This window comes from Panthera leo, chromosome D1 (assembly GCF_018350215.1).
Source record: "Panthera leo isolate Ple1 chromosome D1, P.leo_Ple1_pat1.1, whole genome shotgun sequence".
In the NCBI taxonomy this organism is placed as follows: domain Eukaryota; kingdom Metazoa; phylum Chordata; class Mammalia; order Carnivora; family Felidae; genus Panthera; species Panthera leo.
The window spans coordinates 63,127,373-63,149,890 of record NC_056688.1 but is presented as its reverse complement, the minus strand read 5'-3'; the positions used below and the strand labels follow the sequence as shown (position 1 = coordinate 63,149,890).

The window sequence follows — 22,518 nt, the reverse complement described above, 5'->3', positions numbered from 1 at the left end:
TCACTTGACAAACAACCTTGAGGCTCCCCATAAAACCAAACCAAACCAAACCAAACCAAACAATAAAAACTCTTTTTCTTGGCTTCCCACCTCCAACCCCTCCTAGTTTTTTTAAGCTGTTGGCTCTGTTTGCATCCTTCTATGTCACTGACTTTCCAGATAATTGCATTTTACATTTCTTTGGCTCTTGGTCATTCTTTAACTAATTACTTTCCTAAGTTTATCTAAAACTAGATTGCTAAAACTGACTGTTTTCAATCTTCATTCTACTTAGTCTGTCTGTAGACTCTATGTTATGGCAATCTCTAGTTTCTTGAAACTTCCTTTCCTTGATTTTTAGATTATCATTATTTCTTGGATTTTTCCTTCCATTTCTGGCTACCTTCACAGTCTTCAAAAACACCTCTTCTTTTGTTTTCCTAATTCCTGGTTTTCCACAGAATGTTACCCTTGGCTCCTTTCAGGATCTGCTGATGTCTTTGGATGATTCCATCCCTCTCTATAGCTTCATCTATCACCAATTAGTTGTTGACTTCTGGATGTATATCCCTATTCTTGATTTCACTCTTGAGCTCACGTATAATATTTCTATTTGCTTTCTGGACATCATGGATATCCTATAGGTGTCTCAAAGCTTAACATTTCCAAAACTGTATTCATCCTTTTTTCTAAAACACTGCTCCCTTTGTTATGTGTTCCTTGCCTGTTAAGCATTATCTTTTACTGAATCTCTTAGACTTCATATCTGAGTCTTCTCTTCTCCTCCATTCATTTGTCAGGTCTTGTTGCTTCTACTTCATGGCTAAGTTAAATGTGGAGGCAGATTATCTGCATTTGCATTCTGGTCTTGCTTACTAGCTAGCTAACTTTACAGTAAATCTAACCTTTCTAGGCTTTGATTTTCTTATGTGTAAAATGGAGATACCAGTACATCTAGAGTTTTTATGGGATTTAAATGAGCTACTATATATAGTACTTAGAAGAAAGCCTGGCACATAGTAAGTGCTCAATATATGTTAGCTATAATTGGTTTTAATTCAGTGTTCAGCTCCACAAGTATTTTTGAATGCCAGGCACTGTGTTGGCACTGTGATTGCAAAGAATGAATGATAATGGTCCCTTTTGAAGGAGCTTGGTATTATTGGCAGAGATATTACAGGTGTAAATAATTTCATTATCACATGGGACATGCAAAGATAAAGGTGAATATCAGATTTATCTTTTCTAATCCTGCTCTTACTTCATCTGCCTTCTGCCTGTCTCATTCACCTTATTATACTTCTATCTGACATATTTTTAAAGGCAAATTTGATCTTGTCATTTCCTTGTCTAAAAAATCTTTTTTGTTTCTGGGATGTCAATAGATAAAACCTAAACTCGTTAGCCTGCTATTCACTGCTAATTATAAGCTTCACCCTTATTTACCCTTCAATTCCATATTGTTTCTCTCTTCTCTAAGTAGTCTGTGATTATGCCATCCCCAAGTTGGAACTGTTTTTCAGATTTGTCATGTTCTTTCATAGTGCCATATTTTTGTACATACTGGTTTTTTTAATTAAAAAAATTTTTATTACTGCTTACTTATTTTTGAGAGAGACTGAGTGAGAGCAGCAGAGGGGCAGAGAGAGAGGGAGATACAGAAGCAGACTCTAGGCTCTGAGCTGTCAGCACAGAGCCCGACATGGGGCTTGAACCCACGAACCGTGAGATCATGACCTGAACTGAAGTCAGACCCTTAACTGACTGAGCCACCCAGGCACCTCTCTACATACTGTTTTTAGCATGAAGGTCTTTTCCTCTACTCTCTTTGTTGCCAGTATTTCAGTTGTTAAAGATTTAAGTCAGAAGTCATCTCTTTTCTGGAATCCCCATTATAGTCTTTCATGCAGAATTACTTGCTTTCATATCCCTGTGATACTTTTGTAAATACCTCTGTTTATAATATTCGTTGGAGGTATTGTTTATGCTCCCCTCCAACTGTTTTTATCTGTCTTTGTATTTGCATTGATTATTTAGCAGAGTGCTCAGTACATTATCAGTACGGATGTACAGTGAGTGAGCCCTGGCTGCTGTTTAGGGCTGGCCCTGCCCTTTATAAAACTGTCTCCTATTTTACAGAAGGCTTGCTTAAGTATAGTTGCTACCTTCCTTTGGTTGTGAGTTGGTGGTTACTGTAAGAGAGAGTATCTGGGTGGAAGGGGATGGTGGTAACATAACCCGAGGGCTAAGTGTGGGGCTATTGCCAGGTCTCTAGGTTCCTTCAGCCCTTGTTGAGCTTAAAGAGGAAGGACAACTGAACCACGCCTTTCCTCTGAAGTTTTTGTACTTGTGAGAGATAATACTGCTGAGGCGGTGAGGGGTGTGATGGAGAAGGAACTGTGAGCCATGGTCTAGGCCAACAGCTATTTTGGTACTTTTTCCCTTTCCCTAGTGAGGGTGTCATGTCATGGCCCCAGGAGTGAGTGTTGGCTATATCTGGCAGGAGTGGGGTATCTGTGTGTATATGGGAATGTGTCCCTGTGCTCTTCGCTGGAATGAAAATTGTTCCACTCTTTCGGTTGGCTCTGGATTTCTACCCCTTAAGAGTGTTCAGCTAGTTAAGGGTCTCTTGGGTTGTTTCCTACTGGGTGGGATTCTAGGGAGGGACTGTGATAGGTAGAAAAATATTTCTTCCTCAGTAGTCTCGGAGGGCTGGAGTCAGATCAAGATTGGGTTCCTTCTTTCCTTCCTTCCTTCCTTCCTTCCTTCCTTCCTTCCTTCCTTCCTTCCTTCCTGATTTTATTTTTAAGTAATCTCTACACCCAACACCCAACGTGGGGCTTGAACTCACAATCCTGAGACCAAGAGTTGCATACTCTACCAACTGAGCCAGCCAGGCACCCCAAGACTGGGTTTCTTGTTCCTTCCTTCATTCATTTGTTTATTCATTCATTCACTTAAGCATCCACACGTTGAGCAAATATTTACTGAGTCCCTAGGTATTGCTCCAGGTACTGGGGATACAATAGTAAACAAAACAGACAAACCTTGCCTTCAGTGAGCTTACATTCTGGTGGAGAAGCTAGACAAATAAGTGAGTAAATATTTTTTGATAGTGAAAACTGCTAAGAAGGAAGATTAGGAAGCTAGAGAGTGAAGGTGGGAAGATATACTACTTAAATAGAATTAAGTAAGGCCTCTCTGAGGAGACAGCATTCGAAAAAAATGGAGTGATATGAACAATGTGAAGATCAGGGAAGAGCACTCCAAGCCCAGAGAATAGAGTATTCTAGAAGGCCTGTGTGAGTAAAGTATGAGTGAGGAGGAGGATGGTAGGAAGTTAATACAGATTAGATCATAGAGTACCCAGAGGCCAAGGTAAGGGACTTGGATTATTACTAGTGTGATGGGAAATCATTGGAGGGTATTCAAGAGAGGAGAGATGTAACATAAGTTAGGTTTTAAAAATATCACTCTGGTTACTTTGTGTAGAATAGACTGTCAGGGGAGGGAGAAACAAGACTGGAAGCATGGACACCAGATTGGAAGCTATTGCATAGTAAGACATGCTTTGAGGGTATAGGTGATAGGGTTTGCTGATAAACTGGACATTGGAATTAAGGAAAAGGAGAAATAAGGATGATGTTCAAGTTTTTGGCCTGAGCATGTAGGTGAATATTGGTATCAGTTCTTGAGATGGAGAAAGCTGGAGGAGTGATAGGTTTGGTGGTAGGAATGAGTTCTGTTTTAAACACGTTATATTTAAGGTACTGTGTGTTTGCATATGTGCGTGGAATTTTCAGTGGATTGGTGGCTCTGAGTTCTTCCTGTTGGGGAGAGGAGAGAGGCAAACTCCTCTGTTGATTTCTTCCTTTCTCTCTCTCTTTGAATTAGATTTGTAGGTCTGGACTGGGCCGTGACCTCTGGGCTCGCTATTCCAGCCTGGTGTATCTTCTGGATCCATGGCCAGCTACTGGCCCCTGCAGACCGGATGAAGCAGACTAGAGACACAAGTGGAGAAAGCTGCCAGCTGGCAAATTCTCAGAGTGTGGCCCTCTGGCTACTGGCCCTGCCCAGCCTGCCTCATGGAGAGGATGAACTGGTTGAGCAGATTGGCCTCCCGGGGCCCTGGGCACCGTGTACCTCAGGGGTCCAGTCTGCAGGCCCCTGTCATGGCTGACCCTGAGACCTGCCTCATGGTCTTCAAGAATCACTGGTCCCAGGTAGGAGATTCTATACCAAATGGCCTAATCCACTGGCTCCCTGAGTTCTCCTAACCTTCTGTTCACTCTCACCATCCCATTTAGTCATCATATCATCTTAGATTCCTTCTATCTTCTGTTTCTCCAGGTAGTGCGAATCCTGGAGCGGCAAGGCCCTCGGGCAGCTCCTGGGGGTGCAGATGATCTCAGTGCTGTGCGCAACCACACTTACCAGATGTTGACACTGCTGGTAGAAGATCGTGTGGTCCCCTCAGCCCCCACGACCCCTGGGCCCTTGCTGGAGTTCGCTTTGCGTGAGGACCTGCTAACCCGTGTGTTGGTTTGGCAGCTTCAATGGGATGAGCTTGGGGATGGGGTTGAGGAACGGCGGGCTGAGCAACTGAAGCTGTTTGAGATGCTAGTGAGTGAAGCTCGCCAGCCACTGTTGCGACATGGTCCAGTTCGTGAGGCTCTGCTGACCTTGCTGGATGCCTGTGGCCGTCCTGTGCCCAGTAGCCCAGCACTGGATGAAGGCCTGGTGCTACTTCTCAGCCAGCTGTGTGTGTGTCTGGCCCGGGAACCTTCATTGCTCGAGTTCTTCCTGCAGCCACCTCCTGAGCCTGGAGCTGCCCCCCGCCTTCTCCTCTTTTCTCGCCTTGTTCCCTTCGTCCATCGGGAGGGCACACTGGGCCAGCAGGCCCGTGATGCCCTACTCCTGCTCATGGCTCTGTCGGCCGGGAGTCCCACTGTGGGCCGCTACATTGCAGATCACTCTTACTTCTGCCCGGTCAGCACCTCCTGGGATGGGGGGTAGGGTATGGTGTATAGACACTAGACAGCACCTTGCTATCCAGAAGATGTGGAGGGGCTATGTACTGGGTACTTTTCCTTTAGGTGGTAGCCCCCTGGGTTTGAAAACAGTGCCTGGTGTTGGGGTGGGGATGAAACATGGGCTTAGGGGGACAGCATAGATACTAAGACTCTTCATGGACCAGTGTTCCCAGGTGATGTCCTGGCACATTGGATAACTAAATATCTGCTTGAGGAATAGTTCTTTCCCCTTGTCCCATCAAAACTCTGGGTTAATAGCTCCCCTGGTTCCCTTTTATGTATTGTCTGAGCTTTTGGTAACCTGTCCTTGGGGATGGCCCCCAGGTGCTGGCCACAGGGCTGAGTGCCCTGTACTCCTCACTGCCCCGCAAGATTGAGGTTCCAGGGGATGATTGGCACTGCCTGCGACGGGAGGATTGGCTGGGAGTGCCAGCCCTTGCCCTCTTCATGAGTTCCCTAGAATTCTGCAATGCAGTCATTCAGGTGGGATTGCATCTTCCCAGGAGGACTGGTTCTTGGTCATTCTGGGCAAATGGGGTGGGAAGGGGGCACATTCCCTGGAGTTCTGCTGTTCTGCCATCTTGGGGGTGGGGTGCCTGCTTGTACCATTCTATTCCCTTCCAGACAGTGGCCACCTCACATTCTTCCTCCTTCTCTGTTGTACCCCTACAGGTGGCTCACCCTTTGGTGCAGAAGCAGCTAGTTGATTATATCCATAATGGGTTCTTGGTGCCTGTCATGGGCCCTGCCCTGCATAAGGTGAGAGTTATGGGTGGCAAGGCTGAGGGGTGGTGACCCCAATGCCAGGACCAATGTGGGAAGCAGTGGGCTGGGTACTCTTCCCCTTTTCCCTATCTTCTCCTGGTTCCTACTTAGAGCTCGGGGAAAATAACTTAGTACATGTTCAGGGAAGCCCTAAATTTCCAAACTTTCCCTCCCCTTCGTCCAGACCTCTGTGGAGGAGATGATCGCCAGTACCGCCTATCTGGAGCTTTTCCTACGGAGTATCTCAGAGCCTGCTTTGCTCCGTACCTTCCTGCGATTCCTGCTGTTACACCGGCATGACACCCACACCATCCTTGACACCCTCGTTGCCCGTATTGGCAGCAACTCCCGGGTATGGCCCCTACCTCTGTCCTGGCTTACCTGGGTGAGCCTTCTTCTCTCTCTGAACTTTGTTCTGGGAGGGTGTGCCTGCCCTTCTTTGGCCTTTGTCTCCAGCAGTCACTTCAAAGTTAGGTGGCATTTACTTTCCAGTATTAAACTTTTGACCACTTTGGGAGTAGCTCCCTTGCTTTTGTAATATATGAATCTAGAACACATTACTTTTTCTGGATAACTGGCTCCTCATCATGACTAGGGGTTTTGCCATTGTGCTGTACTTGCGATGTAGCATTGGCCTGGGGTTCTCTTCAGCTGTGTATTGTACTGTGGCCTGCTGTGGGTGACTGAGATCACTTCCCCAGGTTTTGTGTTTGCTTTGATAGGTGATCCAGCTGCTACTGGTATGCTTAGCTTTTTTCCCCTTTGGATTTGCCACATTTGAAGTGCTGTAACTTGGGGCACCCATCTCCCCACCTACCTACTTAAACATTCCTTCCTCCTGAACATTTTTACTGAATGTTTTACTTACTGTTTTCTCCTACTAAGGATAAGTGGTAAACAAGGTAGGCATAGTTGCTGGTATCATGGAGCTTCCTTCCTTTATACAAACCCATTAATAAAATAATTGCAAGTTGTGGTCACTGTTATGAAAAAACCAAACAGCTATTTAGAAAATAATAGGGTGGTCAGAAACCTTTCTGAGGAGGTGACATTGAGCTAAGACCTAAAGGTCATGAGGGAGTTCACCTATTGAAGAACAAGTAGAAGAAGAGTCTGAGCAGAGGGTGCAGCATGCACAGTACATGAGATGGGGATGAGCGAGTGTATTTGAGGAAATAAAAGACCAGTAAGACTGGAGGTGTAGTGAGCAAGGGGGAGAAGGGAATGAGGTGGAAGTAGAGAGGTAGGTAAGATTCAGTCATGCATGGCCTTGTAGACCATGGTAAGCAGTTTGGATTTTAATCAGTAGAAATATGTATGAAAGAGGAGTAAGTAGTTTCCAATAATAAAGACCCAGAGTCTTTCTAGGGGAATAAAGCATTCATTTAGTCATGAACTTTATGCCATTTATTTAGCTCTGGAACCATTTTTTTGTTTCCTTCTTATAACAAATTGAGGTTCCCTAGGTCCTTGTATTTAAAATAGAAGTTCTCAGATTACTAAAGGTTCTGGAAAACTGTTGAAAATCATTCAGATACATTGAGATACCTGGTAGTAGGCCTCTTGGTAGGTGAGGTTTTGGGATAGCTGTTTTGTGTAGGTGAGGTTTTTGAATACTAAGGGTATGGATGAAGTATTCTACACTGACTTTGATTAGACCAGTGTTTCTGAACCAGGTGCACACTTTAGAATTTGAAAATGGCAACAGCTACAACAGTTTCTAGGGTCCCTGCCTTAGATTTCTTGGATTATAATATACAGGGCATGTGTATTTTTACAGTATTCCAAAAAGTACTTATGATACGTGCCTGGGTTAATTAGGAATTATTGTCTAAAATCAATAGCAAATAGATGTCAAAGCTTTAATTTTACAAAGATACCAATTTCGCATTATGCTAAAGTTAGACCATGGTCTTTTATCTATTCAGCCTGATGGAATGTCCTCTTCGTGTTTTGAGACAGTTAATTTCCTTCTTGAGGTTGATTTTTTTTTTTTTTCCTATGTTGGGCTATCTCCATGTTCCTTTTGTCTTAATCTTATCCTCACTTCTTTGACTCTCTCTCATTGTCTTTAGTCTTCAGCATTTGATTTTATTAGTCTTGCATTTGGTCCTCTCGTCTCAGGAGCCTTCATGTTTTTGGGGTATTTCTTCTTGTTTCCTGCTTCTTGGAGGACAAGATTGTTTCTGATTTCAGGTTGCCGGGGCTTTCCTTTCTACTGTTTGGCCTTTTTTAGTCTTGATTCTGCTGCCCTGACTTTGAACTTCTTTAAGCTTGTCTTTTGTGGCTTCAAGTGAATCATGCTGGCTAGTCAGTCTCTGTGCCTGTTTTAGTTTCCCATTGCTGTCATAACAAATCACCACAAACATAGTGTCTTAAAACACACAAATTTATTATCTTACAGTTCTGTAGGTCATACGTCTGACACAGATCTCACTAGGCTAAAATCAAAATGTTTTCAGGGCTGTGTTCCTTTCTGGAGTCTCTAGGAGTGGATCTGTTTCCTTGCTCAGTAGGGTTGCTGGTAGAATTTATTTCATTGCAGTTCTAGGACTGAGATTCCCATTTTCTTGCTGGCTGTCAGCTGAGGACCATTCCCAGATTCTAGAGGCCAACCAAATTCCTTGGTTTGTAGCCCCCTTCTTTCATCCTCAAAGCCATCAATGGTGGATCAAGTCCCTCTCAAGCTTCAGATATCTTTTTGACCCAGCTGGAAAAGGTCCTGTGCTTTTAAGGACTCAACTGATTTGATTGTGCCTTCCTGGATAATCCATGCTACTCTCCCCACCTCAAATTTCATAACCATAATCATATCTGCAAAGTACCTTTTGTCATGTAGGGTAAAATACTTACAGGTTATGGAGATTAGGACCTGGACATCTTTGGGGGACCATTTTTCTACCTACCTCACAACCTTTCAGTGAGTGTGAATGTTTTCATTGCTAGTTAAAATGGTTATTTAGGGTAAATCTGAACATCCTTGCAAATATCCAAATATGTGAACTGATATCTAATCTCTTTCCCGCTGCAGTTGGCTTTTAATCTTCCCACATTTATTTAGTAAATGATGAGCATCTAGACTGTGCAGTGTGCCCTGGCCTAAGACCCAATAGTCGTCTTCAGGGAGCTCTAGGTATACCTGCCATAAGGGAAGTAGAGAGAAAGTGCTGTGGGGATTCAAAGGAGTAAGAGAGTGCTTACTTGTGTCTGTTGTCTTCCACTCTCTTCGCCTAGCCAGAGAAGAACCACCCTTCTTATTTTCTAAAACAAATGGTTTCCTCTATTCTGGACCCACCTATTTTTTCCTTTTCCTGTCAGCTGTGCTTGAGCTTTTCTTTCTTCTACCTTCTTAGAGATACATCAGTGTTGGAGAGGTGACTCAGACTCCATGTTCACAGCCCCGCCCACTTCCCAGCTGGGATTCTTCCAGGTTCCCTCTGGTTTCTTGTTGGTAGGCATTTAGTTACTGTGCAGCCGCAGTCTCTGCTGACAGGCATTCACTTAGTTATCATATTGTTGTTGTCTCCTGTTAGTCATTCACTCAGTCCCAGTATTTCCTAGGGTCTTTCTTCATGGGTATTCATTCCATTAAGTACTACTGGAATCTCTGCTGACAGGGGTATGTAACCAGAGAGTCTGCTGACATGTGTATGGTCTGTAGAAATACAGAACGTGACACATGGTTCATTCCTATCTGTGAATAGTGAGGTCTTGCCTACAAAGATCATGTGATCATTTATTTAATACGCAAATGATCATTATGTGCCAGGCCCTATGCACATGCTACTCTAGGAGTGGTTGGTTGGGCCTGGGGTTGGGGGGTTCCCATTTGGTAAACACCTTGGTGGGTAGAGAGCTCTTATGGTGACTCCCTCCCTCCTCCCCCACCCCCCCAGCTCTGCATGGTCTCTCTGAGTCTCTTCAGGACCCTACTGAACCTCAGCTGTGAGGATGTCCTGCTGCAGCTGGTTCTCAGGTACCTGTGGGGGCAGGGCTGAGGGATGGCTGATCCTGAACTCTCAAGGCCTTGTGCATTGCTGGGGCGATGGGTTGTATTGGGGTTGCTCATGTGGAGCATGGCTTAGCCATGTAGTTCCATTGGCCTGGCTTAGCCATGTGTTTCTATTGGCCTGATGTTCTTGGAGCCTGTCTTGGCCATGTAGTTCCATTGGCCTGATGTTCTCCCAAGCCCTGTCCTTCCTTCCTGATCTATCCTGTGCTCCTTTTTCTGCTTTCCCAGGTATCTTGTCCCGTGTAACCATGTGATGCTGAGCCAGAAGCCAGCTGTACGTGATGTGGACCTATATGGACGAGCTGCAGACAAGTTTCTCTCCCTTATCCCACGCTGTTGTCGGCATCGTGCCCCTAGCCCACCCCGTCCAGAGCATGCCTCATGGGCACGAGGTGGGCCTAGCAGAGAGGCAGGGAGAAGGGAGGACACAACGGGTATGGCCTGGGTTCTGGGGAACCTAGCAAGAAGGTGGGGTTTGGGTGCGGGGAGGGAGATGGCCATGAGTGGCATTTTCATCTTTGGGGAGGTTGATGCCTTAAATCCACCAAAGAAATTTAGCTTCTGAGCAAAGCTGTTCCTCTTCTTCATTCCAGTCATGTATTGTTTCTATTTTCCATTGTTTCTTTGGTATTGGGGGTGGTGAGAGGGGGTGGTGGATACAGAAAAGCTTAATTTGGAGGGTGGAGAATCAGCTGCCTAAATAGGTCACACTTCTTTGCTGTTTCACTGCCTTCTCTCTTAGTCTCCCTAGGTGCCTTATTCCTCCTCCTGGCCCTCTGTCTCTTTGATTCCTCTTATGTTTTTTTTTCCCTCTGTAGGCCCTGGAAGCCCGAGTGTTGACTCCTCTTCTGTGGTGACAGTGCCCCGGCCCTCCACACCATCTCGTCTGGCCCTCTTCCTGCGACAGCAGAGTCTGGGTGGCTCGGAATCCCCAGCTCCAGCCCCTCGCTCACCAGGGCTTGCTGCATCCCCAGCCTCCAGCCCTGGCCGACGGCCCAGCCCTGTGGAGGAGCCTGGTGAGCTGGAAGACAATTACCTGGAGTATCTGCGTGAGGCGCGCCGTGGTGTGGACCGGTGTGTCCGAGCCTGCCGTACCTGGTCTGCCCCCTATGATGGCGAGCGGCCCCCTCCTGAGCCTAGTCCTGTTGGCTCCCGGACTAAGAAACGCAGCCTACTGCCTGAGGAGGACAGGGACAATGTGGGGGAAGGGGAGGAGGAAGAGCTGGGGAGTGGAGGGCTTTCTGGGGGTACAGGGGAGGGCCCTGGCCACCTGCCCCCTCCCCAGCTCAATGGGTTGCCAGGACCATGGCCTGAGGGGGCCAAGAAGGTTCGTCGGGTGCCTCAGGAGGGGGCTGGGGAACTGCCAGAGAGCACCTCCGAGGGCATGGCAGGACTAGAGGGCTTTGGGCAGGAGCTCCGGGAACTGGAGGTGGCATTGAGCAATGGGGGGGCTGGCTCAGAACCCCCGCTAGAGCCTCCACTACCTCTTGAGGAGGAGGAGGCCTATGAGAGCTTCACCTGTCCCCCTGAGCCCCCCGGCCCCTTCCTCAGCAGCCCTTTGCGGACGCTCAACCAGCTGCCAAGCCAGCCCTTCACTGGTAAGCTACTTAGCCTAGGCCTTCCCCTTTGCGTACTCTTTGCATGTATTCAACATGTTTGTGCTGATTTCTGAGACTTCTTGTCCATGTCATTTCCATGTACTTGCCTAGCTCCTCATCCATTTTGCTTGGATCCCTTCCAGATACATGTCATACTTGGGTCTCTGTGTCTATGTGTCTTCCATGCTTGTGCTGGTTTGAGTATTAATTTATGTCTGAGCCTTGTATGTTCTATGTGCATGTTCCTCCTCTTCCCCAGTCTGGCCATTTCCTGAGATTGTGATCAGGATGTGTTTGGTGTTTCCTGGTAAATCACAGCAATATATCTGAACAATACATATGGAGGACATATGTGGTGTTCTGTATGTGAGGCATCTGTAAGCCATGCTGTTCCATGCTGTTCCCACCCGTATATTTGTCTGGGTGTTGGGTCTCCTATCAACTTTTCTGTGACCTAGGATCATCTCTTCTGGCGTTCTTCCCCCTACTCTGCCCTGGCCTCCTTTCTTCTCCTATCTCTTTAGAGAAGGACTCAATTTCAGGTTTTTCCCGTTTTCTGTCCTTGTACCTTGTTGGTTGCTATAATTACCCAGTAAGACTTTCTTACAGACTCATCATTAGTAGTAAGGACTGAAGCAGATAGAGTGAAATGCCTCTTTGAGGGCAAATGACAAAAGTGTAGCTCTGATCTCCCCAACTGAGCTCTTTTGGTCTTTCTAAAGACCCTGGAGTCAGACCTGACCTGAGTGACTGGGCTAACTCCTCTTTGTTTTTATTTGAGATCCAGCTTTACCATCCCAGCTCTTATCTGGTTCTTATCCTTACTCTCCACCTCACTCTAGGGGGAAAACAAACAAACAAAATACACCACCTCTGAGAAGCAGTGTCTAGACACACCTTGAGTTAGTGTCCCTTCATATCATTGACGCGTGTAAACCACTTACTGTGATGCTGGTACCTTGGGAGAACTCAGCACGTGGTAGCTTTTTACAAGGATTGTCATCTTTTGGCTGCAAGGCAGATATAAGTTGACCAAGGTATACCCCCATCTTCTGGTTGTTTGTAGTCAAGTTATTGTGCCTTGAGCAGTACATGTCCTAACTGGGCCTGGGATATGCTGCCATCCTGCTTGCATAGCATCAAGGCTTCTGCTCTAGAGTCACGACAACTCCGTCTTGCAGACTACAGAAAATGTGTTTCCATTTATTTAAGCTTTGCTTCTTCCTGCTCAGTACCATTAGAAGGTGGTATGCAGGTTTTACCACATTCTTGAAACATTAATTGAAGCTGTGTCCCTTTTCTTCTTTGTAAACTCTTCTGAGCTTTTTGAATTTTCTCATGTAAGAAAGTCCCAGGAAATGAGAGAAACAGAAGGACAGAGTTATGGGGTGTCTTAGGACCCTGTTAAGCTAGAGTTGTATGGAGCTAAGGCCAGTCACGTGCATTTGGAGTGGAGAATGTTCTAGGATCTTTTTTGGAATTCATTGCCTCTTTCCCTTCGTTGCTCTCCTGTCTCAGTTCATGGTGCAGTTCTTAGGTTTAATCCCTTTCCCTTACAGATCACTGGTCAGACAGACTGATGGCTCTAGAGTCCTCCTGCTGGTGATCTGGCTCAGTTGAGGCCAGTTTTCCCAGTAGATCATTCTAATTCCTTCTGTTATCCTCTCACCCAGCAAAGAGTCTGTTCTGAGTCAGTTTTCTCTGGCTCTGAACTAAACTTTTTTCTACAAATTCTCTTCTACCTTCTTGGTTCCCAGTTCCTGAACAGAGCTGATTTCTTCTTTGGGGTTCCCAGAGATTTCTCCCCTGTCTTTTAAGTTGGCCTTCGTAGTTACCTTTGTCTTTGTTACAGTTCATTCTTGCTTTCTTTCTGATCCAGGTGTAGTGTTATCCTCTGTCTTGTGTGTAACCTGATTCTTCTTTTGGTTCTAATCACTTTCTTGCTTGTTCTTTCTTCTGTTATGTCTCTTGGGTGAAACTTTTTAAAATACTGAGAGACATTATATAGTGTATAGTTATTACTGAAAACTTATAATTTGCTACATCTTGGGCTAACTGCTTTATAGGAATATTTCTTTGATCCTTTTAATAACCCTGTGAGGTGGGTATACTTTATTTTGTTAAGTAGGACACTATGCTTAGAGAATTTTGATTCATCCAGCAGCTTAACTAGTAAAGGATAAAGCTGGAATTTGAAACCAGGTCTGTCTGACTCCAGAGCCTATGATCTGGCTCTTCATCCTGAGTGTAAAGGTGGCATGTGGACTTTTGGGTCCACATGGTATCTACCATTTCATCTCTTCCAGAGTAGGTGATCACAGGATACTTAAATATAACCCAGACACTGACATACAAATGATTTTCATCTAGTGGCGGGGGGTCTCTCGGTTTTGGGAGGAATGCGTGTGATGTGCATTGTGTTCAGGCCTTGTATCCTTGTGCCCAACCTCCCCAGGCCCCTTCATGGCTGTGCTCTTTGCCAAACTCGAGAACATGCTGCAGAACTCCGTCTATGTCAACTTCCTGCTGACGGGGCTGGTGGCCCAGCTGGCCTGTCACCCCCAGCCCCTGCTCCGCTCTTTCCTGCTCAACACCAACATGGTCTTCCAGCCCAGTGTCAAGTCCCTGCTGCAGGTGTGCGATGCATGCATGCATGGGTGCGTCCAGGCTCCATGGTGGGCCAGGCCCGCAGCTGGAGTGACCCTGGGGGGGCTGGGAACAGGCCCAGTGGGATTAGAAAGGACCGTCAGTGTAGAGCCACACAGAAATGTCATGAAGTTGTGCTTCATAGGTGCTGGGTTCTGTGAAGAATAAAATTGAGAGCTTTGCGGCCTCCCAGGAGGACTTCCCAGCACTGCTATCCAAAGCCAAGAAGTACCTCATTGCCCGTGGCAAGTTGGACTGGGCCGAGGGCCCTGCAGCAGGACCTACCCCCCGCCGCTCCGATCCCCTAGGTGAGGCCTACCCCACCACTCCAGTCCTCTTCCTACCTTCCCTAGATAGCTAATTAGCCCAGGTTAATTGAACTCTTATTAAGGGTGAAACCTTGTGCCATGAACTGAGGAGTTGTAGAAAATTGAGTCTTGATGTTTGTCCTGTGGCTTCTGGTTACAGGATAAAATACAGTTGTGTCCTCTAAGAGCCAAATCAGCAGCACTAGCAAAAACTGCTGAAGTAGTAAGACAGGCAAGGGGACAGAGTATATAGGTTGAGGTATTGTTACAGCTTGGGAACAGGAATGGCATTTGACATGGTTCTTGAGAGATAGATAGGACTTGGGTAGCCAAAGGAGTGGGATGGCTTTTTTCTTTTGTCCAGGCAACAACACGAACTATTTTGTTGGAACAGGGGATTTGGAAGGTGGTGAAACAGTTGGCAATAAGGCTGGAAAGATATGGCCAGAGTTCAGATTAGGTTCTCAGATTAGGAGTTGGACTGGGTAGAAGTTGTGATCTTTTGGTCAGTGAGAACCCACTGGAGGTTCTTAGATATGAGAGTGGAGAGATAAGCATATTAGTTCATGTGCTAAGTGAATTGGAGCCAGGAGAAAATAGAGTCAGGAGGCTTCTGCTGAAATGCATCTGTGACCTGCAAGGCTTGAATTAGAATAGTGGGAACAGGAAGGAAGAATTTGATAATGTGGAAATGAAAAGGAAGTCTTGGCAGAATTTGGTGAATGGTTGTGAGGCACAAGGAGGAAGGAAGAGTTAAATGTGACCATGCAGTTTTAAATCTAGATCTTCCATCTGCAAGTGTCTGAGCATTTGCTGTATGTACTAGCCATTGTCTTTGGTACAGGCTACTCAGGGAGGTATAAGATGAGACCTCTGCTTTTAAAGAGCTGACAGTCAGTCTGGAGAGTGACTAGAGAAATGTCATAACTGGGGAAGCAAGGTCCCAAAGGTGGTGGAATAGTGGGATCCGTTGCACCAGGAAAGGAATAACTTTGGGCAGGAAAAGATTTTTTTTCCTCCTTTTGAGGCAAATGAGGATAGATCAAAGGAGGAAGTGATATGTACCCATGGAGTTGTGAGGTGTGGAGGGAAAAGTCAGGAAATTGAAGTCTTTTATTTGCTAATCAAAGTAGGAAGCAAAATAATATGCTAAGAGCAAGAGAGCAGGGGTGAGATGGAGGTATTAGAGATGTGGGTTGGGAAGACAGTACCAGAACGGTTATTATTCAGCTGTGAGGACCCAGCTGAAGTTCCTTAGCATGATTTCTTCATGTGAATATGTCTTATTTCCATAGTGCTAGTATTGTGTTCACTGTAGAATAAATAAGAGTCTAAGCCCTTGAGCTCACAGATTACTGTATGAGATAGAAGACCTATATATAAACTAGAAACAAGTTATTACAGTACAGTATGATAAAGGCAGTGAAATGGGAAGTCAGTGGAGGGCAAATCAGAGGTTTTTCAGAGGGGTGGGGATAATAAGATTAGGCCAAGGACGATGAAAACAGGGGAGAGCAAAATTAAGGCCTAGAAGGCTACAAAAGCATGAAAGAAGCCTGGAGGGTTCCAGGAAGAGCAGATCTGTGTGGGCACAAAAGCAGGAGTGGGTGTAAAGAGTTTGGAGAAGGGGTTGGAGGGAGCATGTGAGCCTGGTTGTGAAGGGTTCTGAATGCCGTATTTAGTTGGCCTGTACAGCGTACCTCTGTAGCCAGTATTAGAGATAGAGAGTGGAAACTGTAACATGATCTAGAGACTAGATCCCTAGAGTCTAGGCCCTAGAGATGGGACAAAGATCCAGAGACAGGAATCTAGGAAGAAAATTAGGAGAGACAGCAATGTTTTAAATGGTTCCTTTGAGTCTAAAGTGAGGTGAAGTTTGTCTGGCCATGTGAAGTTGCCTAAACTGACATGAGGTGGGAGTAGGCTTTGGTGGATCTAGGAGAGAGACTGGTGGTTGGCGAAGTGATGGCACAGGAGATCAGATTCTGGAGGGATAGTGGAGTATGATGGAAGTGGTAAAGCCCCTGGACTGTGATTGGATATACACCCTGTAGGTGTTGAAGGAGTAGAGGCTGTGGGTCCTGTGTTATAGATAGTTCAGGAGCATAAGGTAAGCCTGTGTTATGGACTGAGGAGATATAGCTTAGTGATGGTAGAATAGCAATTGGAAAGGGAGGAGCAGTTAGAGAGTCCCTCAGGGTGAGAGGGCATGGAGAAGGGGTCTTGGCTGAGAATGAAGCAGTTGTGTTGACTGACCGAGAAGACTAAGGGTGATGGTTGGCTTGGTGGGGAGGCTGGATGGAGGGAAAAATGCTGGGCAGGCAGCATTTTGGTTTTAGAGTCCTAGTCCAGATTACTGTGAACCCAGGGAGGGGGGCATCTCTCAGACCGAGAGAGCATGCCTTACCCCAGCACCTTCACGATCCCTGATACCCATTTATTCCCAGTGAAGAGCCGGAGGCCATCCTTGGGGGAGTTGCTCCTGCGGCATGCACACAGTCCAACCAGGGCCCGGCAGGCGGCACAGTTGGTTCTTCAGCCTGGGAGAGACGGCGCAGGACTTGGCCTAGGTGGGGGCTCCCCTGGGGCTTCAACTCCGGTTCTACCCCCTCGGGGTGGGGCCCCTGAGCGCCAAGGTGAGGCTCTGCGAGTCAAGAATGCTGTCTACTGTGCAGTCATTTTCCCTGAATTTCTCAAGGAGTTGGCTGCCATTTCCCAGGCCCATGCTGTCACCTCGCCTTTCTTGTTGGATACTTCAGAGGAGGGATCTGGTCCTCCTGTCTCAGGCTTTGGGCCCCTCAATCCTTAACTTTCTTCCATGGACAATCAGGGCCTCCAGTGGCCTGGGCTGGGGCCGGGGTATAGGCTCCTTTTTATGTTTGGAGGCAGTGGTAAGAGGACTTTTTAATTTATTTCTGATGAATGTTTTATGGAGAACTTGTTGCAATATGTATAAAAGGGAAATCTCTATTCTCTGCTCATTCTTCTTTCCCACCCTTTTTCTCTGGGGCTGGGGCCCCAGGAAGGTTGTACATAAATAGGAGGTCAGGGGTATTTTTTCTCTTGTGAGGACATTGGTTTTAAGGTTTTAAGGTGCTTCTTACACCGTTAAAGGGTGAGGGGTCATGGAACCTAGGGGAAAAAAGTAGGGACTCTTCTCCAGCCCCAAGACAGAAGAAGCAGCATGGGCCCAGGATGGTTTGGGGGAGCAGCAGCTGATGTTTATTGGGGACCAGTATCCCTATGCCGGATCTTGGGGGCCTTGCCCCCTGAATCTCTCGCCTCAGCTTCATTCGTCGCTGTCGAATTCTGAGGACAGACCCTGCAGCAGGGGCAGGGACATGGAGTGCCGGTCGGGGTCCCCGGGGCCCCCACCCTGGACTCCTGGTGCGGGGCTGCGGGGGCTGAAGAGCCAGTTCTCTGCCAGGGTTGGGGATAGTCACAGCTTGACTCATGCCCTGGTCTTTCTGCCTTCCTGGTCCCTCCCTCTGGCCCTCTGCTGTGCCCACCCCCTCACCAGGACCGTGCTTCCATCTCACCACCCCTGGCTCCCTCCATCCCCTTCACCAGGATCTGGTGTGGTATTAGGGGTGCTCCACACATTCCTGGGGCACACATTCCTATATTCCCTATGCCCTCTCCCTCCACCAGATCCCATCCGTCTCAGCTTCATATCCCCTAGCAGTACCTGACAGCATCTGGGGCCCCCTGCGGAAGGGGTTTCGGCCCTTGTAGGAGAATCTGGTGGGTCTGCCCTCTGGCCTTTCCTGAGGAGGTGGTGTAGGTGGGGCTGGGGCAGGTGGGGGCACATCAGTAGCTTCAGCGGTATCGGTAGGGGTTGACATGGGGGCCAGAGGTGGCATGATCCCAAGGTTGGGTCTGACCCAGTTGGCCCCATGGGGCAGTGTATCTTTGGTCAGAGGCTTCTGTGGTCCCAGCACTCCTTTGGGCTGCAGTGAAAACTTGAGGCAGGAGAAGGCAACAGGCAGGGACCGTTGTAACCGGAGCAGCTGGGGCTCTTGGGCTGTAGGCAACAGCCCCAGCTGCAGCCAGGAACAGGAGAAGACCTGGTAGATGACATAGATGCTGTGGGTGCTTCGGAGCCAGGGAAGATTTTGCTGTAGGCTCACCTGAGCTGGTGGCAGCAGCAGGAAGGCCACCTTCTTGCGCAGACCACCCATGTGCAGGCGGATCCTGCAGGGCTGCCCATCCAATATTCGCATTTCTTCATAGGCTATCTCTTCCCGGCCGTTTGGTGAGTATTCCCGAGTGCAGTGGGCAAAGGCACCCTCAGATCCTACCTGCTCCAGGAGGTTTGGTAGTGGCCCTACTGGTTGTAGTGCCCGCCGACCCTGCCGAGTTGGTAAAGCCAGGCGAGTGTGGGCTGGTCGGGACTGCTTCACTAGCACACCCAGTAGGTCATAGCAGGCTGCATCTGACAGGAAAGGTACTGCCACTACGTTGGGCCCAAAGCGCTCCTCGATAACCTGCAGATGGCCAGTTTATAGGTCAGGGACTGAGTTAGGGTCAGGAGTTACCTGGTAGCCTACTCTAGATTGACCCTCCTGCTGTTCCCTGTGCAATTATATCTCTACGATGTGCTCAGACGGGTTCCTGCTTATTTCCTAGTTCTCTCCTGTAGCAAAACCTTGAATATACTATGTGCCAGACCCTGCTGGATATTGGGAATACATAAAAGCATGAAATTTTGACCTTATCCTATTATAGCCCGGTCTGATGGAAGAGACAAATATGTACACAGTAGTCAGCTAAGTAAGATAATAGAGAACACGGGTGTGGAGGAGATGGGTAGTGATTTAACAGCTTTTTTCTTTGATAGAAGAGGATCAGAGAAGGTTTCTAGGTGGTAATACATGAGCTTTGAAGGAATCAGCTAGGTAGGAGGATGGTCAATCCAGGGAGAGGATACAACCAGTTTAAAAACCAGAATTTATTAACTAGGTGGGGCACCTTCAGGAACACGTAATTTCATTGCACTTAAACATAGGGTATGAAGAGGGACAGGCACACTCTGCAACTAGACTGAAAGATCTTGTTTGTATGCAATGTGACAGGAATTTGGTCCTGAGGGCAATGGAAAACCACTTGAAGGGCTCTGGGCAAGAGGGGAAAGATCAGAAAGGCGCTTTAGAAAGTTAATTTTGAGCAGGAAGACAAAATAAGGGGAGAGAAAGATCAGTTAAGAGTATTGTAATACTGCAAGCAAAACATGGTGAGGCCTTCAACTAAAATAATGGGGGAAGATATTTAGGTTATGGAATTAGTAGAACTTGATCACTTTAAGGAATGTGAGAAAAGGAATCCTGAAGGATTAGTTATTAGATGATTGATTGGGTGGGTGATGTCATTCACCACAAATGGGTACACAGAAATAGGTTGGAATGACCGTTCTTAAACATTTTCTGTCCTAACTGCAGGACAGAGTTCCTTTAGGGATTTGAGGCCTCATCTTTGAAATGCTGGTTCTTCTAGTACGCTTTCAGGGATTCTAGTTCCTCTAGGTTTTGTCCTTCTTGTCTTGGCCTTTTTTGGTTTGGTTAACCCAGTTCTGGAAAGTTTAACTTCATGACCGACTGGAAAATCTTGTACGATCCTTTCTAGTATTTGTACTTAGATGTGATCTCAACTCATCAAAGATACTGCTAGCTCAGACTTCTGGCTCTGTGGTCTGCTAGCCAGTACATAAAATTCCTTGTTTGGATCCCTTTCCTGTTTGAGACCTGTTCTGTTTTCAGAATAGCATTTTTGCTATGTTCTACTGCCCTTCCTCAGCTCCCAATTCCCACATGCCTGTCCCCTGGCCTTGCCCAGTTTGCCAGCCTTCTGGTAGAGTTCATCAATGATCCCTTATGGTCAATCTGTTTTTTGCTACATAGAACTGTTTTTGGAAGTGCTGCCCCATAGCATAAGAGGAGGGAGGGTCGCTAACTGATCTAGTTGTGTCTGCACTATGGACAAGCTGAAGTAGCTTGAAGAGTACTGTCCTTTGTCACCTGGCCAGGGAAATACATGGTGCTTTTTCTTTTTTTTCCATTTGAAATACTAGTGTTTATCATGGTGCTTTTTCTTAATCTGCATGGAAGAATTTCCCATAATTCCTCTTCTTTGCTTCATTGGGACTGAAATACTTTATTTTTGGTGGGGGCATCAGGCTGGAGAACAGTTCTCTGAGAAGCTCTGAGAAGGGCCAGTTGGGTTACCAGGGGTGAGAGCAGAGCATTGGTGGGTTGGCATTTTTGTTTAGAATGTTCTGCTCCATGACAAAGAAAGCATAGTGACCAAATATAACTTCAGAATCCTACCCTAGCTGCTCCTTTGGTCCCTAGGATCCTATACAAATAAGACAAATAGGAGTGTCTCCAGGAGGTACCTCTTTAGTGGGATTTTGACATTTAAAATACCTATTCTTATGGTCCAAGTTTCTGATCAGGTGAATCCCTGATTTAGCTGGAGGGTTTTTCCCAGAATAGACATGAATTTGCCATGGTGGGGAGGTTTATAGGCTCTTTTTCTTACCCTTGAGGCCCCCAGTGGTTATCCTAAAATAGGGAAAATAGGGCACTCAGTTCTATGCTAGGGGGACTGTTCTTTGTAGAGTCACCATGTGAGACCACTACCTGTTCCCACTGCACCTTTACTTCTGGGTAAAAGTTCTGTGGAACATAGAAGCCTGCAAATTTAGATCTCCCAGGGGCAGCCTGGGAAAGTGAGGTTGGAAAACTTTCTTCCTGGGTATACCTCGGCTGGTATGAATTCTGAATGAGGAGACTTCAAGCCATATTTTGGTTAGCTGTATGTTCTACAAAGTGCGCAATAAACTATCAGTTCTGGAGAGAGGAAACCAGGTTACTCAGAGGTGTCCTGCTCCTTGAATTTGCCACATATCACCAGTGATTTATTGTGTATCTCTACTTTGCCTTTCCTGACAGTTTTCCATTTAAATAGGGAATTTTTCTGATGCTCAGAGATGTAGCTGTCTGCTGGTTGATGACTGCATTTACTTTCATCGTAATGAAATGCTTGATCTTGTCCAGGACCAACCTGCTGAAGCTAGGTACTCTGATATTTGTGAGGGCCTTGGCTCTCCTGTTTCTGCTTCCCTGGGAAGCTGACCTTTGTGGTGAGCTCCATTTCTAATGGGAGCTATATCTATTAAGGCTGTTTGAGTCTAGTAGGCACTACTTTAAGATGGTTGTTTTAAACTTGATAGAAGGGCTGCCTTCTATGAGTGCTTTAAATTCACTGTCCTTCAGATTATGTAACCAGAACCTGATCCCTAAATTCTCCAAGTTCAGAAATTGTGGCCATCTAGATTTGGCAGGGGTACTTGCAACTCAGAGCTGACATCTGCCTGCTCCTGAAAATCTCCATATTTGGCTCAAAACCCAAATTTCCCATTTTGTGGATGTTAAGGTGGAGGGGGTATCTGTGAAGAAGTCCAAGCTTTTTTAGAAAGCTTACAAGCCCCTTCATGATCAGCCTCTGTACCTCTTTGACCTCATTTTCACCACTACTCATGTGAACTCTGCTCTACAGACTATTTGCAGTTCACAAATATGCAATTTTTTTAAATCCTCTCCTGGTTTTTGCATATGCTGTACTTTTAATTATACACTGTTCACTCGCTCACCCACCCACCCACCTGCTCACTAACTCATTTAGGTGTTTATTAAACATTCCTCTTTCCTCTATGTGAGAATAATTCCGACTTGCCTAGCTAGAACGTCACTCTCTCCAGGAAGCCTTCCTGACCTCATAACTCCTACCCTGACTTAGCACTTGTCTCTGTTCTCAGAAATTCTTACTGCCTTTGAAGGAACTTCTTGCTGTTTTTTGCAATTGTGATTAAATTGGAGTGTGTACAAAGCACTTAGTACAGTGTCCAGCGTGTAAGTAAGCACTGAGTAAATATTATTATTATCTTCAAGCTACCCACCACTTCCTACGCATAAGTTGCTCAGACCCATCTAGGTCACACTTTGTTCCTTTCTCTTTAGCTCTCTTACTTTATCCTTGATGAGGGTCCAGGTGGCATCGGCTTCATCCAGTGTCAGCAGGTGGGGGGTACCAACCAACATGGTGGGGTATGGGAGAGGTTAGGCAGGGCAGTGGCTGCTGCAGGAACCCCAAGCTGCCCAGAGAGGTGAGGCCCCAGG

The 22,518-nt window shown here is 46.6% G+C and overlaps 2 protein-coding genes across 5 annotated transcripts in view; one reads left to right on the top strand and one right to left on the bottom strand.

Annotated features, from left to right (window-relative positions):
• Nucleotides 1-17,659, top strand: part of FHIP1B (FHF complex subunit HOOK interacting protein 1B) — a 24,108-nt gene extending 6,449 nt beyond the window's left edge. Inside the window, exons 2-12 of one of the 4 annotated variants that reach the window (XM_042904417.1) lie at nt 3,874-4,202; nt 4,330-4,968; nt 5,337-5,495; nt 5,685-5,771; nt 5,962-6,129; nt 9,674-9,753; nt 10,018-10,181; nt 10,608-11,387; nt 13,843-14,021; nt 14,179-14,341; nt 16,789-17,659. In XM_042904417.1, coding sequence (XP_042760351.1) covers nt 4,065-4,202; nt 4,330-4,968; nt 5,337-5,495; nt 5,685-5,771; nt 5,962-6,129; nt 9,674-9,753; nt 10,018-10,181; nt 10,608-11,387; nt 13,843-14,021; nt 14,179-14,341; nt 16,789-17,150 — 2,919 coding nt within the window. In that variant the 5' untranslated portion in view covers nt 3,874-4,064 and the 3' untranslated portion in view covers nt 17,151-17,659. Of the gene's footprint in view, nt 1-3,873; nt 4,203-4,329; nt 4,969-5,336; nt 5,496-5,684; nt 5,772-5,961; nt 6,130-9,673; nt 9,754-10,017; nt 10,224-10,607; nt 11,388-13,842; nt 14,045-14,178; nt 14,342-16,788 lie in introns of those variants that run through there. The other 3 variants (XM_042904419.1, XM_042904416.1, XM_042904418.1) reach the window with 3 other exon arrangements.
• Nucleotides 17,536-22,518, bottom strand: CD1H11orf42 (chromosome D1 C11orf42 homolog). The gene is made up of 3 exons (XM_042904420.1): nt 22,369-22,518; nt 18,030-18,828; nt 17,536-17,761 (listed from the first exon to the last, which is right to left on the bottom strand). Exons 1-3 carry the CDS (start codon nt 22,438-22,440, stop codon nt 17,631-17,633), a joined length of 1,002 nt encoding a protein of 333 aa, XP_042760354.1. The 5' UTR covers nt 22,441-22,518; the 3' UTR covers nt 17,536-17,630.

What these genes read in the sequence shown, in the direction of transcription:
- CD1H11orf42 (XM_042904420.1), bottom strand. Translation starts at nt 22,440, where the DNA reads ATGTTGGTTGGTACCCCCCACCTGCTGACACTGGATGAAGCCGATGCC. An exon ending in GGACCCTCATCAAGGATAAA is followed by an intron (nt 18,829 to 22,368) that starts GTAAGAGAGCTA and finishes GGCCATCTGCAG; the next exon opens with GTTATCGAGGAGCGCTTTGG. An exon ending in GGGGCCCCAGATGCTGTCAG is followed by an intron (nt 17,762 to 18,029) that starts GTACTGCTAGGG and finishes CAACCCTGGCAG; the next exon opens with AGAACTGGCTCTTCAGCCCC.